This window comes from Bombina bombina, chromosome 4 (assembly GCF_027579735.1).
Source record: "Bombina bombina isolate aBomBom1 chromosome 4, aBomBom1.pri, whole genome shotgun sequence".
NCBI lineage: Eukaryota > Metazoa > Chordata > Amphibia > Anura > Bombinatoridae > Bombina > Bombina bombina.
In genome coordinates, this window is record NC_069502.1 from 1,092,819,991 (window position 1) to 1,092,833,032 (window position 13,042).

Genomic DNA, 13,042 nt, shown 5'->3' on the forward strand with positions numbered 1-13,042 from the left:
TATCCAGAGGAAAGCAAATATAATTCAGTCCCAACAGCCTTGTATCTTGTAACGAGTGTACGTTTAGGTAGGTGAACCGTGACATCCACTTTTTGCCTGAAGAGCAAATACTTGAAGGAGTCTCATCGGAAAGATCCACATTTGTAGTCTGGAGATTGCGGACTGTATCCCTAAGTTGATGGCACGTAGGGATGCATCTATTTTTAAGACCACTGCATGATTTACTTGACAAGTCCGGTAAAGCAGGGTAAGAGCCGGTCAAGGAGCGCAATTGCTGAGGTGAGCCTTTAAGATCTGTGAACCAGCAGCGGAACTAAGGGCCCTCTGCATACAAAGACCTTCTCTTGTTATTTGGGGAGCAACTATCCCGAGATAACTGTTTCCAACTGACTTGTAGGTGCCAGAGTGCTCAGGGGACTCGTGTCTCCCGTATCCTTGCTCTGATGTTTGTAAACACGGTAGGCTCTAGCAGATGAGGATTCTTTACTGGTATGTAGCTTATTGCTTGGGAATATACTTGTAAAGGCTAGGCAAACCTACTGTTCAAGCTACTTAAACTGCTCAGCAATTACCGGTGTCAGCCTCTGCTCCCAGATACTAATTCCTTCTCTGGTCAGCTCAGGGTTTTCGCCATACAGGTCTTTTCCCTGCTGCATGGTTTCTCTCTGTATGTCATCTTGAATAAAGATAGTGGATTGATTTCCAAATATTTATCCTTTTCCAGGATATCTTAACCCCAGAGTTTGGGGGTTGGGGTAGGTTTGCGGCAGCCCCAGACCTAAGCTTCACTTCTCACAACGGCCTTGCTTCTTGAGATCCGCACGCTGCTCAGGCGCAGCAGGTTATAAAATGGCTTCTAGGCCTGTGAAGACGAGTGTCGCAAAGCTGTCTCAAAGTGTATAGGAGTAAACACTGTCAGGTCATCCACCCTTAACATCTGTCAGATCATCCACCCTTAACATCTGTCAGATCTAAACTGAACAGATGCTGACATAGACATAACATTTTATAGGTTTGCTGTAGGAAACCCACATAAAATCTTTTAATGTACTGGAGCTTCACAAAGACGCGTCTATCCGCAATGAGAGTAGGCTCCGCCACATTTTATTTTTTTATTTTTGGTATTTCTTTTTTGAATGTTGACAAGGATAGACATGGTACACACACATTTAATTATATTAACACAACTTGGTGCCTATGCCACACTAACCAAACTATTCTCCCACGTCTTTACTGCTCTTTAAATGGACATTATTTCATGCATCCTTCTCTAATTAATGGGTGCTACCATTCTTGAATCTAGATTATACTGCAGGTATCTGAAGGAGAGTTGTTGCCCATATGCTGTAGCCAATCATAAAGCATCCCTTTTGCGATTGGCTACAGCGTGATTCGTCATTTTACACTGAAATAGACTATGCGTTGCGGGTGGAGGAACGGCGGAATGTATAAAAAAAATGAAACAGTGATTATTTAAATATTTTGGCGTCTACATTGATTTCAATCAATGAAAGTGACCTTAATTTACTTTAGCTAACTTTAAGTTGGCTAAAATGAACAGGAATTGGTGATTTTTGTTCTGTCATGGCTGGTGTGAAACATTTACATTCTATAATTTCTCATATTGATTGTGTTAAAGCAATGGAGAGAATTAATTTGGAATGTGACTTATTTTGAAGCCCTCCAGTAGTTTTTGTTAATAGGATAGTAAACACCTTGAGATTTTAAAATAAAAGTTTGATATATGTAGTAAAACAACTTTGAAAATGGAAAATTCTCTAATTCTCAGAACTAAAAAACTGCTTTCCAATTTATTTCTATTATCCAATTTGTTTGTTTTTTGTTTTCTTGGTATTCTTTGTTGAAAAAAGATACCTAGGTAGCCACAAGAGCTGCTGATTGGTTGCTTCACATATATGCCTCATGTCATTGGCTCATCCAGTGCATTATTTAACTCCATGTAGTGCATTGCTGTTTCTTCAAAAAAGGATACCAAGATAATGAAGCAAATTAGATGTAAATTGGAAAGTTGTTTAAAATGAATCATACAAGAAATATTTTGGGTTTAAGTCCCTTTAATGTGTTTTTTCAAGTGCACTTGAATTGTATTGCATGTCGTGAATTAAAATATGTATTCATTTTCATATCATTTAAAATTTAGATTTAAGTATTTAATTAAATAAATGTTTACATGTTTTTATTTTTAGGTGAATAGGCAGTTTTAGTTTGACAATTTATCAGGTAGTAATTATTCATGGTATGGATATGCAGTTTGGATTTGTAATTTAACTATAGATTAATAGAAAAACTAACCATATTTTAGTAAATCTGAATGGTTGATTCTCCATATTTGTATGCTAATGCAATATGTTAAAGAATCATTGAAATCATTTTTATATATGTGTGGTATTTATCAAGTATTTATTAAGTACTGGATTGCAGAAGATCGGCACGCAAAATAAATATTTAAAAGCTTTTAAAACAAATGTTAAGCTAATTTATTAGCATTTTGTGGTCCAGGGACTTAACCTTTGAAAGAAAAAAAATGGAGGTGTTCCAATCCTGACAGGACCTGGAGTTGTCTTGGCGCCAAATTTCAGTCTGCTGCAAACAAGTACCAACACTCTATAACCCACCCATCTACTACCACACTTTGGAACAGCTAGCTGGACTGCTGTGAATTCCAGCCTGTCTCTATGGGCAAGATTGATTGCCTTCACTACATGTGAGTATCCTGTGCATATTGGGGTGTGATTGTGCCTTATACCACCATTGATCTGCACCATTGGCGCCTCTGTACTTTGTTTCACTTCTTTAGTATGTTTATCCTGACTACTTTGCCTTGGCTGGTTTAGGGGCTTTCGCACTAATCAAGTAACACTCTCTGTAAACTGTGAGAGATTACAGTAAAAAAATTTTTTTAGGAAGTTCTGAGCTCATCCGAGTATGAGTGCCCTTTGCACCACCATTCAAACATCAACTTTTCTCAGAGGGTCAGCGGCGGCTTGTTTGATACAAATTAAGTCTTTACTGGTATAATACACCTCACTGACAAGGCCCAATGAAGGACGAAACAGTCATCTGTGGTTGCCTTGTTCAGAGGAGAATTGCCTGGTATTTTGGGGATGGGCTGACCTTACTATGCAGGATCAGACTGATGTACTTCAGGAAACAACTTCTCTGTGAAAAGCACAATTGTGCTGAAAGAGGCTGCTCCTAGTTGGTGACTCGCCATAAAACAAACTACTGAGTTGTTGTTCATTCCTGGTAGAGTGCTTCTCTTTCTGTGTGCATAATACACACCATCGCCATATTTTTGACCAGGCAGGGTGTTTGAACCCTGATTCTCTATTTACACTACTGAAACAGTAATTCGGTTTACTAGAAGCATTTTTGCTTGTGAAAATATCTGGCAAAAATATATTCAAAATTGAAATGCACCTGTTCTCATTTCAGTTTTGACCTTTCTCTCCCTTTAAATTGTCATGGTTCAGATAGTGTACAATTTAGAAAAAAAGAAAAAAAAATATGATTTATGAGATTTGCTTCTTTATTTTACTCATGCTATCTAGATAGGCTCGCGTGGTTGGGTCAGAGGCAGTTTCCACTCTCGAGCAGCAGTTCTCTGAGGCTTCTGAATACTACTTTATTTATTTTAAAGGGACATTGTACACTAGATTTTTTTTGCATAAATGTTTTTTAGATGATCCATTTATAGACTCCTGGTTGTGTAATGGGTATTTTCATATTCAGGGGAGGGGGGGTTCTTGCTTTCTCAGCCCATTTCCATGAGTGTCCCAGCCTAACCTCATCAACAGTGCTTAACTGGGCGCTTCTAAGTAAGTTTTTAAAAGGTTTTATACTGAATTTTTATATCAGTATCTGTGCATATTCTTCTTTACAGTAGTGTCTATTACATGCAGATATATGACAATTGGTGTACACTGTCCCTTTAACCTTTTGCATAGATTTGCAGGATCATTAATGATAAAATTGCATGCTCCAAAGAATTAAATTGTTCACTATAATAGCCCTTTAATAAATTCTAGGATAAATAGTAATAAAAATAACAATGTTGCATTCACAGTATTTCAAGACATTTTTAAAAATAACTACTTCCCCCAACCCACCCACCAACCCAGCACAAGGTATTTCATAACAGTCTAGCAGTGTATTTGCTTTAGAGCTCGATATAGGGTTAGTATAGTAATACTCCAGCATGTTGCTGTAATCCTGGAGATTTATGTGTCCAAAAAAGTTCTAGCAATGAAAGGCCTAATTGTTAAATAGTAGCTATATTTATGTGTTTGAAGTGGTGTAGCATGTTTTTAATAATGTGTACTGCCCTCCGTAACCTCTTCTGTTTGCCTGTTTCTTTCAGATGTGATGAGAAAAGCCTGTATTGCTTACCAAGCCAGTGGTTATGCAATGTCTTAGAGGAAATTAAATCGAGTGATCCATCTTCTAAGCTATGTGCAACCAGACGCAGTGCTGGAATTCCATTCTACATTCAGGTACTTAGCGTGCTGTGTGTGGTGTTTTTCTGAAACTTAAATGAATGTGTTTTTCAATCCTGTGCACCAGAGGATAGATTGTCATATTTCATTATTTTTTGGAAATGAGTAGAGCCACTCAACACCTTATTATCCCTCTATCAATTACTTTTATGTGGGTGCTGTTGCTAAAGATGAAACCCACTAGGGGCTAGTAGTCTTCATCCAGATAATCCACAGGTTTATTAATTATCTTTAAATTGTTCTTTAGAGGTGTGTCATAAGCAATACATTTCAAATACAAATACATGTGCCAATAAATTAGTTTATATACAATAGTAAATATTAGTAGTAATATAAAATAGTAAAATATATATTTCCATCTAAAGGGGAGGAGAGTCCCTGGCTTCATTCATTACTTTTGGGAATAAAGAACCTGGCCACCAGGAGGAGGCAAAGACACCCCAGCCAAAGGCTTAAATACCTCCCCCACTCCCCTCATCCCCCATTCATTCTTTGCCTTACGTCACAGGAGAATGGCAGAGAAGTGCTGAAGATTCTGAGTAGTCTCTTATGGAGGGTAGTACTCTTCATAATGGGACTGGAGTTTAAAGTAGTCCTGTCAACTTTACAGTGAGAGTCTGGGCGAAAGTTAGAGTCCGGAGATGCAGGGAGAGTCTTTCTGCGAAACCATACCGACTCATATTAACCGCTCCACAAGCAATCAGCGTTGACGAGTTTCGCTGCCTGCTTTCTGCACTCAAGTCCATGTCAGGGGCGATGCTTCTACCTGTCACACTTGAAGGGCCTTGTTCCTGTTCCACGGCATAGATTCTGGTAAGATCGTTTAATTTTTTATACATAATGATAACACAGAAGACAGGGTCACAGTGTGGTGCCTTTTATCTTATGGAATGAAGGGTTAATATTCCTGGTAATGGGATTATTGAACGGGGCGGGTTTATACAGGATATTGTTTATTGTGTGATTGCTGCGTTAAGTGCGAGATGAGGCTCTGGTAATGGTGGAACTTTCAGGTTGACTTCCGGGAGTATTGCGCGGCCAGTTTTGGCGTGTTTTCTCCTTAGTGCAGGGGCGGTCCTGCGAGGCATCCCATGTGACCAGGTGTGGTGGTCTCCACTTCCTCTGTTGATCTGCGGCACAGGAGACAAATCGGTTTCTGTAGTTCGGGTCATAGGAGGTGGTGAGTGCCCCGGCCATTGATGGTATAAAGGTGCCTGTTAATTAAGTTAATCTAGTCCATAATAAAAGCACAAGATATGGAGGAGACTGACGCGTTAGAGGGTACTCCCTCTTTAACAAAGTCTCATTCCTGTGTTTATTGTGAGGAGGTTCTTGTAGATCAGCCTGCTCAACTGTGTTCCACATGCCTTGATAAAGTTGCGACATCTAAAAATAAAGGGATGTATAGTACTACTGAGCCGTCCACCTCTGAGGTTTCCCCATCCCATGAGGTGCGTTCCCTGCTTTCATTTACAAGTGCACATGCAGCGCCCCAGGCTCGAACCGTTACTTCTACAGGAGAGATTCGCTGGCCATCATATTTTGCGGATCAACTGCAAACGGCGGTATCGAAAGTGATCCATGCCTTACCACGTTCTGCTAAGCATAGGGCGTATCATGGCAGTCCGGCCCAGTGGTTGTCTACGCCTATGGAAATTCCAGAGGCGTTATACAATGACAAGGCCCATTCTGATTCTTCGGTGGAGGCTCCTTCTGGGTCGGAGTCCGTGTCATCTCATCCTCCGGCTGCAGAGGAGCCTGACTTTAGGTTTAGGATAGAGAATTTGCGCTTCTTGCTGAAGCAAGTGCCTGCTACTCTGGAGGTCCCGGAACCGAAGCTTCTGGAGGAACCTTCGATTACTAAACTTGATAAGGTATACGAGGACAGGGTGGTGCCTCAGACCTTCCCGGTTCCTGTTAAGATGGCTAATATTATCAAGAATGAATGGGAGCGATTAGGTTCTTCCTTTTACCTTTCTTTTTCCTTTAAGAAACTGTTCCCCATCCCGGACTCTCAACTCGAGCTGTGGGGGACTTTCCCTAAGGTGAATGGTGCTATTTCCATGCTCGCAAAGCGGACAACTATTCCTCTCGAGGATAGTTCGTCGTTTAAAGAGCACATGGATAAAAAGTTGGAAAACGTGGGGGCGGAGCCAACAGCCTGAGGGAGGAGACGTGTTTTCATTTAGCTCCATCTAAGAGAGGCAAAAAAACCCTTACAAAACCTTTTAAAAAAGCTACCTACCAACCGAAAATCAAGAGGGGGGGGGGATTGTGAGCCCTACAATTTAGCCAATATCCGTTGAGGAGGTTAAAAGAGGAGGCGGCAACGGACCGGTGTGGAGAACCGGATGAATTCATAGGAAAGGCTGCGGTTGCGGCCTACAGCGGAGAACGAGTGTCGCAATAATCAGCTCAACAAAGCTGAAAAGCACAACAGCAGAAGCGGATACATCCGACAAAGATATATATGGGATTGCTGAGAGAAAACTCCCAAGCATTGAGCAGAGATCTACCGAAACGGACACAGACGTGAAAGACCTTTCTAAGGACTGTGAGTAGTATATAAGTAGCAAAATACAGCATGAGAGATATATCTGTGATTGCTAAATATTCCTATGGGAAGTCTTTATGTTGAATTAGGTGTTAACACTGGCCTAAAATCATTTTAATAAGCCACCACTACTAATTATACAGAGGCTGCAAGGCCTAACACTGAGACGCCATTTTAAGTCAGCATTGGTCATAAACTATACTGCAAAATCAAGAACACGCACCAGAGACATAGCAGCAGGAACATACACTAATAATAGACTCTCTACTCATCTGAAAACTGTCTATGAACAGATGAAGAAGAATAGATAGGGAATTTGGACATTTTTAGTACCTCTTCAATCAGGGTCATTACAGATAACAACTTTAAGTTTCTCTAACCTGGAGGTGTAACTGTTGAGCCACCCTCAGGACATGATTAGAGCTCCCTTTCAAGGCCCTAAAAGTCACGAGACAGAGGTACTAAAACTCCCTATACATTAACCAACAATAATGGCCGGCATCAGAATATGCAATAAGCAGATGCAAGTCTGAAACATCAATTGTCAACCTGGAACAACTATGAGCAGTCATGATCTATGAATAAATGTAACATGAGAGGTTGAAGACCATAATTGTGACCCCTACTCATAATAAATACGCTACATATGAAAGAGATCACTGAATTATGAGGAAATAAATCCATTACATCAGCAACAAGAGAATTTGACTGACCTTACAAAATGAAAAGCAGAAACCAATCTGTGAAAGAGTGCCTTTCCAAGTCACAACTGAAACTAAAAGCTGCAGACAAAATTAACAGCTCACCGAAACAAACTACCCCAGCAGAAACCTCTGAGCATGAGTAAGGGTTAACAGCCCGAAACGTCGCTTTATGCTGCTGTGTGCCAGTGCTTTGTATAAGATGAAATGGATTAATAAAAGACAAGTTTGTTAAACTTTTTTCCTTATTTATTGGTGCTGTGGAAACCCGTTGTCTACAGAAACCTCGAATGAGGAGGTGGGACAGTCTGGAGATATACCAAATAATGAGCTCCTGACTCAAATTAAAACTTTCTTCCATGAAGAACTAAAAACAGCTCTATACGACCTCAAACAGGACATTAAAGAAATTGGAGGAAGAACAACAGAGATTGAAAACAAGCTTGAAGATATCTCAGAGGATATTCCTCAAATTAAGCAAACTCTACTGGATCATTCTATATACATCAAGAAGCTTGAGGATCAAGTGGAAGATCTGGAGAACAGATCGAGACGCTCAAATCTTAGGAATCTTCCAGAAGAGTACAAAAATTTGCAAGCTGATGTAACCGAAATTTTTCACCAACTTATCCCAGACACAGAATCCTCCATGCTTTTGATGGACAGAGTACATAGAGCTTTGACCAAACCCTTACAATCCAAAACAAGAGATATATTGTAGTTAAATTACACTACTTTCATATAAAAGAAATGATCCTCCAAGCAGCCAGACAAGACCGTGTAATTAATTATGAAGGGCATAATATCCAGATCTTCACAGATTTATCATCAGTGACTTTGAGAAGACGAAGAGAAATGAGACCAGTAGTGACGGCCCTCATAAGAGAAAAATTGCGATACAAATGGAACTTCCCATTCAAATTGATCTTCACATATAAGAATATTACATATTCCTGTTCCACAGTAGAAGGATGATTGTTGTTACTTGCCAAGCTGGAGATTCCAGTGGAAGAAGAAGCTTCCTCAGGATCACCACAACCCATGAGAAGAATGCCGCAGAAAGAATGGACTGTGGTAAATAAGAATGGAAGACCCAAAAAACCCAAACCAATCAGTACCAGAGAAGAAGAGGGTAGTGACACTAATTCGGAGGCACCCCCAGTGTTATGACTCTCTTAATAAGGAAAGTATAGGGGCCCTGTGGAGAGAAAAGAGGAACTAAAGTGTCGACTATAGAACACACAATCACAACAATAACATATAGGCTAAAGGTAATGTTACCAGAACTTTAATTAATGCAGAAAGGAGGAGATCTCCTTGCCTATTTGTCCCCTCCTCTACCTTACTTTTTCTTGTCCCCTTCTACTCCCTTACATTTCTTCCTTATCTCTTCTTATTAATACTATTTTATTTTCTCTAAATCATATGTCATGTTTGTGGCTATCTCTCTTGAGTAATTCTTATACCTCAGGATGAGATCATAGAACAATCTATATAAGTTCCAGAGTTGACTTTATACTAAAGAACTATCTAATGTTATTTACATGTTTAAACACATCAAGTTTTACAGATGTGTTATGTTATTTTGTATGTTTACTTACAGTCTCAAATGTTTACAATATAATGGAACACAGGATGATCCATATAAGAAACTCCATTCAAGGTATAGTTAGTGGTGCTCCCATGAGATGCTCAGGTATAAAGGTGGGAAAAACTCTAAGGGGTGTTCCAAGTTTAACTTGGAGATTTTCTAATGACGAAATAAAGGTGAGATCAATAATTAAAGGTCTCTATAGGCAAACTACAATTAGGATTTACACAAGCATTTGTACAAATAAAAAGTCATATTCATTAGAGTAATATCACATAATGTTAGGGGGCTTAACTCCAACATAAAAAGGAAAAAAGCAATTATAGATTACAAAGCGCAAAATGTCCAAATAATAATGCTCCAAGAAACACACTTCACATCCGACTCAACTCCCAAATATTGGGATAAGAACTATCCATTACAATATCATGCATTCACCAACAAGAAAAAATGTGGAGTTTCCATTCTCTTGCATTCTTCCCTTAATTTTAAAGAGGAAGAGATAGTTAAAGATTAGGAGGGGAGATTTCTAATAGTCAAGGGGACGATACACAAAACTCAAGTGGTATTGATGAATATATATGCACCTAATGAAAATCAAGTGCCCTTCATCACTAAAATAAGTAGACAACTATTGTCTTGGAAGAGCTGTAAGATCATAATAGGGGGGGATTTTAACATGACGATAAATGATGACTTAGATAGAACTTCACAAACACCCCACAAAAAAAGATCAACACCAGCTCAACAACTTTTAGCAGACCTTTTATTGGACTTTAATTTAATAGACAGTTGGAGGGCACTCAACAGGGGAGTCAAAGATTTCACCTATTATTCTACGGTACATAACACGCATTCCAGAATTGATCTAATTTTAATCAGCCAGATACTATTACCACTGGTAAAATTAGCACATATTCAGGGTTGTTCATGGTCTGATCATGATATGATGATAGTGGATTTGGCAGGAATGATCAACCCAAATAGAGTAAGAGCCTGGTCTCTACACCCTAGCCTACTCCAGGATGACATCCTGATACAGAAAATACAGAGACACATTAAAGAGTTTATAGATATAAATGCAGGATCCTCGTCTAATCCAAATTATGTTTGGAGTGCACTCAAGGCCTCGGTTAGAGGACTGTTGATTGCTGAATCAAATAAAATTAAGAACATTCGGAATGCCACATTAGCAAACTTGAGAGTAGAAATTGCAGCACTAAGAAAACAGTTGACAAAAAGACCCCAAAATAAGATTTTAAAGTTACTTAAAAACAAAAATGAGGAATTAAACCAACTCTTAGATAAAGAATCGATCCATTCAATCAAAGCAGTAGACACCAGATATTATATATACGGAAATAAACCAGACAGGATGTTGGCAAACAAGCTAAAAGAATTAACTAGAGCAACCACTATCCCACAAATCCAGACTTCTACTGGTCAGGTCACTAATGATCCCCTTCAAATAGCCAACAAATTTGCTAGCTTTTATAATAGCCTCTATAACTTAGCTAATACTACTAAAAATGGCAATAAAAGAGATGAGTTAGATAAATTCCTGGAGGACAGTACATTAAAAACTATATCGGAGGAACTAGAAACTTTGAACTCACCCATTACAACACAAGAAGTTATGTTAGCCATCAAGGGTCTAAAAAGAAACAAGGCTCCGGGACCGGATGGGTTCCCGGGCTCATTCTACAAAGACTTGCAATTATCTGTGGTGCCCCAATTAGTGATATTATATAATAATATTCTGCAGGGTTTGGATATTCCCCCAGATTTGCTGACTGGGAGGGTGACGGTCATTCCAAAACCGGGCAAGAACAGGCAATACTGCCAAAACTACCGTCCATTATCTTTAATTAACCAAGACCTAAAATTATTCACAAAAATTCTTGCGAATCATTTGGCCCTACCCATTAAAGATCTGATAGATACTGACCAGGTTGGTTTCATTACACATAGAGAAGCACCAGATAACACGAGGAAAGTGATTGATCTGATCAATTTTGCGACAGTTAAGAGGATGCCTTCTCTGTTTCTAGCTTTGGATGCAGAGAAGGCATTTGATAGGGTTAACTGGGAGTATATGTTTGCAGTGCTTGGCAAGATGGGATTGGAGGGACCCTTTATCACTGCCCTAAAAAAGATATATGCAAGCCCAGATGCATTTATAAGGCTATCAGGGTACCAATCGAAGCAAATACAAATTCGAAATGGCACCAGTCAGGGATGCCCCCTGTCACCCCTACTATTCGCAATGTGTATAGAGCCATTAGCAGTCAAGATAAGAGACAACCCAAATGTTGCGGTTATAAGGGTGGGAGAGAGGGAATATAAAATTTCACTGTTCGCGGATGACGTCATCCCCGCAGTCACAAACCCACTACTCTCTTTAACAATAATTTATATAATTTATTCCATAATAAATAAATTCGGACTAATGTCTGGCTATAAAGTTAATGAAAGTAAGTGTGAAGCCCTCAGCACACATCTCCCAAAACCAACCAAGAAATTACTAGAAATCAACTTTGCATTTAAATGGGCCAAATCATCTCTCACATATTTAGGTATTAACCTCACAAATGATGTACACACACTATATAAGGAAAATTATGTCCCCATGTTCATACAAATTAAAAAGATGTTAGCTAAATGGACCAAATTTAACATTGCACTCTACGGAAGAGTTATATCCATCAAAATGACAGTATTGCCTAAACTTCTATATTTATTCAGAACACTCCCAATATCAATACCAATAGCAGAGCTGCATGCAATGCACAAGGAAATTCTGAGATATATTTGGCAAGGGAAACGAGCCAGAATAAACAAAAAAAATATGATGAGACATAGGGGAGGAGGTGGCATAGGATTGCCTAACCTAATTTCATACTACTATGCAGCCAGACTCGCCCAGACTGTACATTGGTATAAACTAGAACAAACACCACAATGGGTCCAATTAGAAAAAGATATGTTAGAAGTAAGAAGATTAGATAACATCCTTTGGGCAGCACAACACAACAGACCCTGGCACATTAAACAATATATTTCGATCAGTCATACCGCTTTTATATGGGACAAATTGACTAAGACGTATCATTTACTTAACAAAGGATCCCGACTGACTCCACTCACCCCAATTGGCTCTTTGGTTAGCATACACACTCAAAAGAAATGGGAAAATAAAGGCCTTTACCGAATTGCTGATGCCTTTGTCAACAGCAACATAATATCCTTCACTCAATATACAGAATTAGGTACACCAGAGCAGAACGAGTGGTTCCACTATTTACAGCTTAAATCCAGAGTACGAGAAATATGTAGATATTATGTAGATATAATGTAGATTAAAACGACATCACAAACTAATAGCTATGATTTGTACGATAGTGAGGATATGTATTGCTAGTGAGTATATTAAAAAGAAAATAGATTATCATTATAAGATGCATAGTGCCTCGGCAGAGCTCCTGAATACTAGGAATAAGTTTATACAACAATGGGAACCATACATTATGCATAGTAAACAAGAGAACAGAGCTAGACATTTAGCCACTCAAACAGTAACAGGGGTAAACAATCCATGAGAAGGATGTATTGAACAAGGTAGTGTATCTACCCAAAACTAGGTAGAAAAGAGAGGATAAGGGAGGGAAGAGATATATAT

The 13,042-nt window shown here is 39.0% G+C and overlaps 1 protein-coding gene across 2 annotated transcripts in view; it reads left to right on the forward strand.

The window, feature by feature from the left end:
- THADA (THADA armadillo repeat containing) overlaps window positions 1-13,042 on the forward strand; it is a 1,857,831-nt gene that overhangs the window by 492,346 nt on the left and 1,352,443 nt on the right. For both annotated transcript variants that reach the window (XM_053712286.1, XM_053712287.1), the window contains exon 23: window positions 4,382-4,514. In XM_053712286.1, coding sequence (XP_053568261.1) covers window positions 4,382-4,514 — 133 coding nt within the window. The remainder of the gene's footprint in view (window positions 1-4,381; window positions 4,515-13,042) is intronic.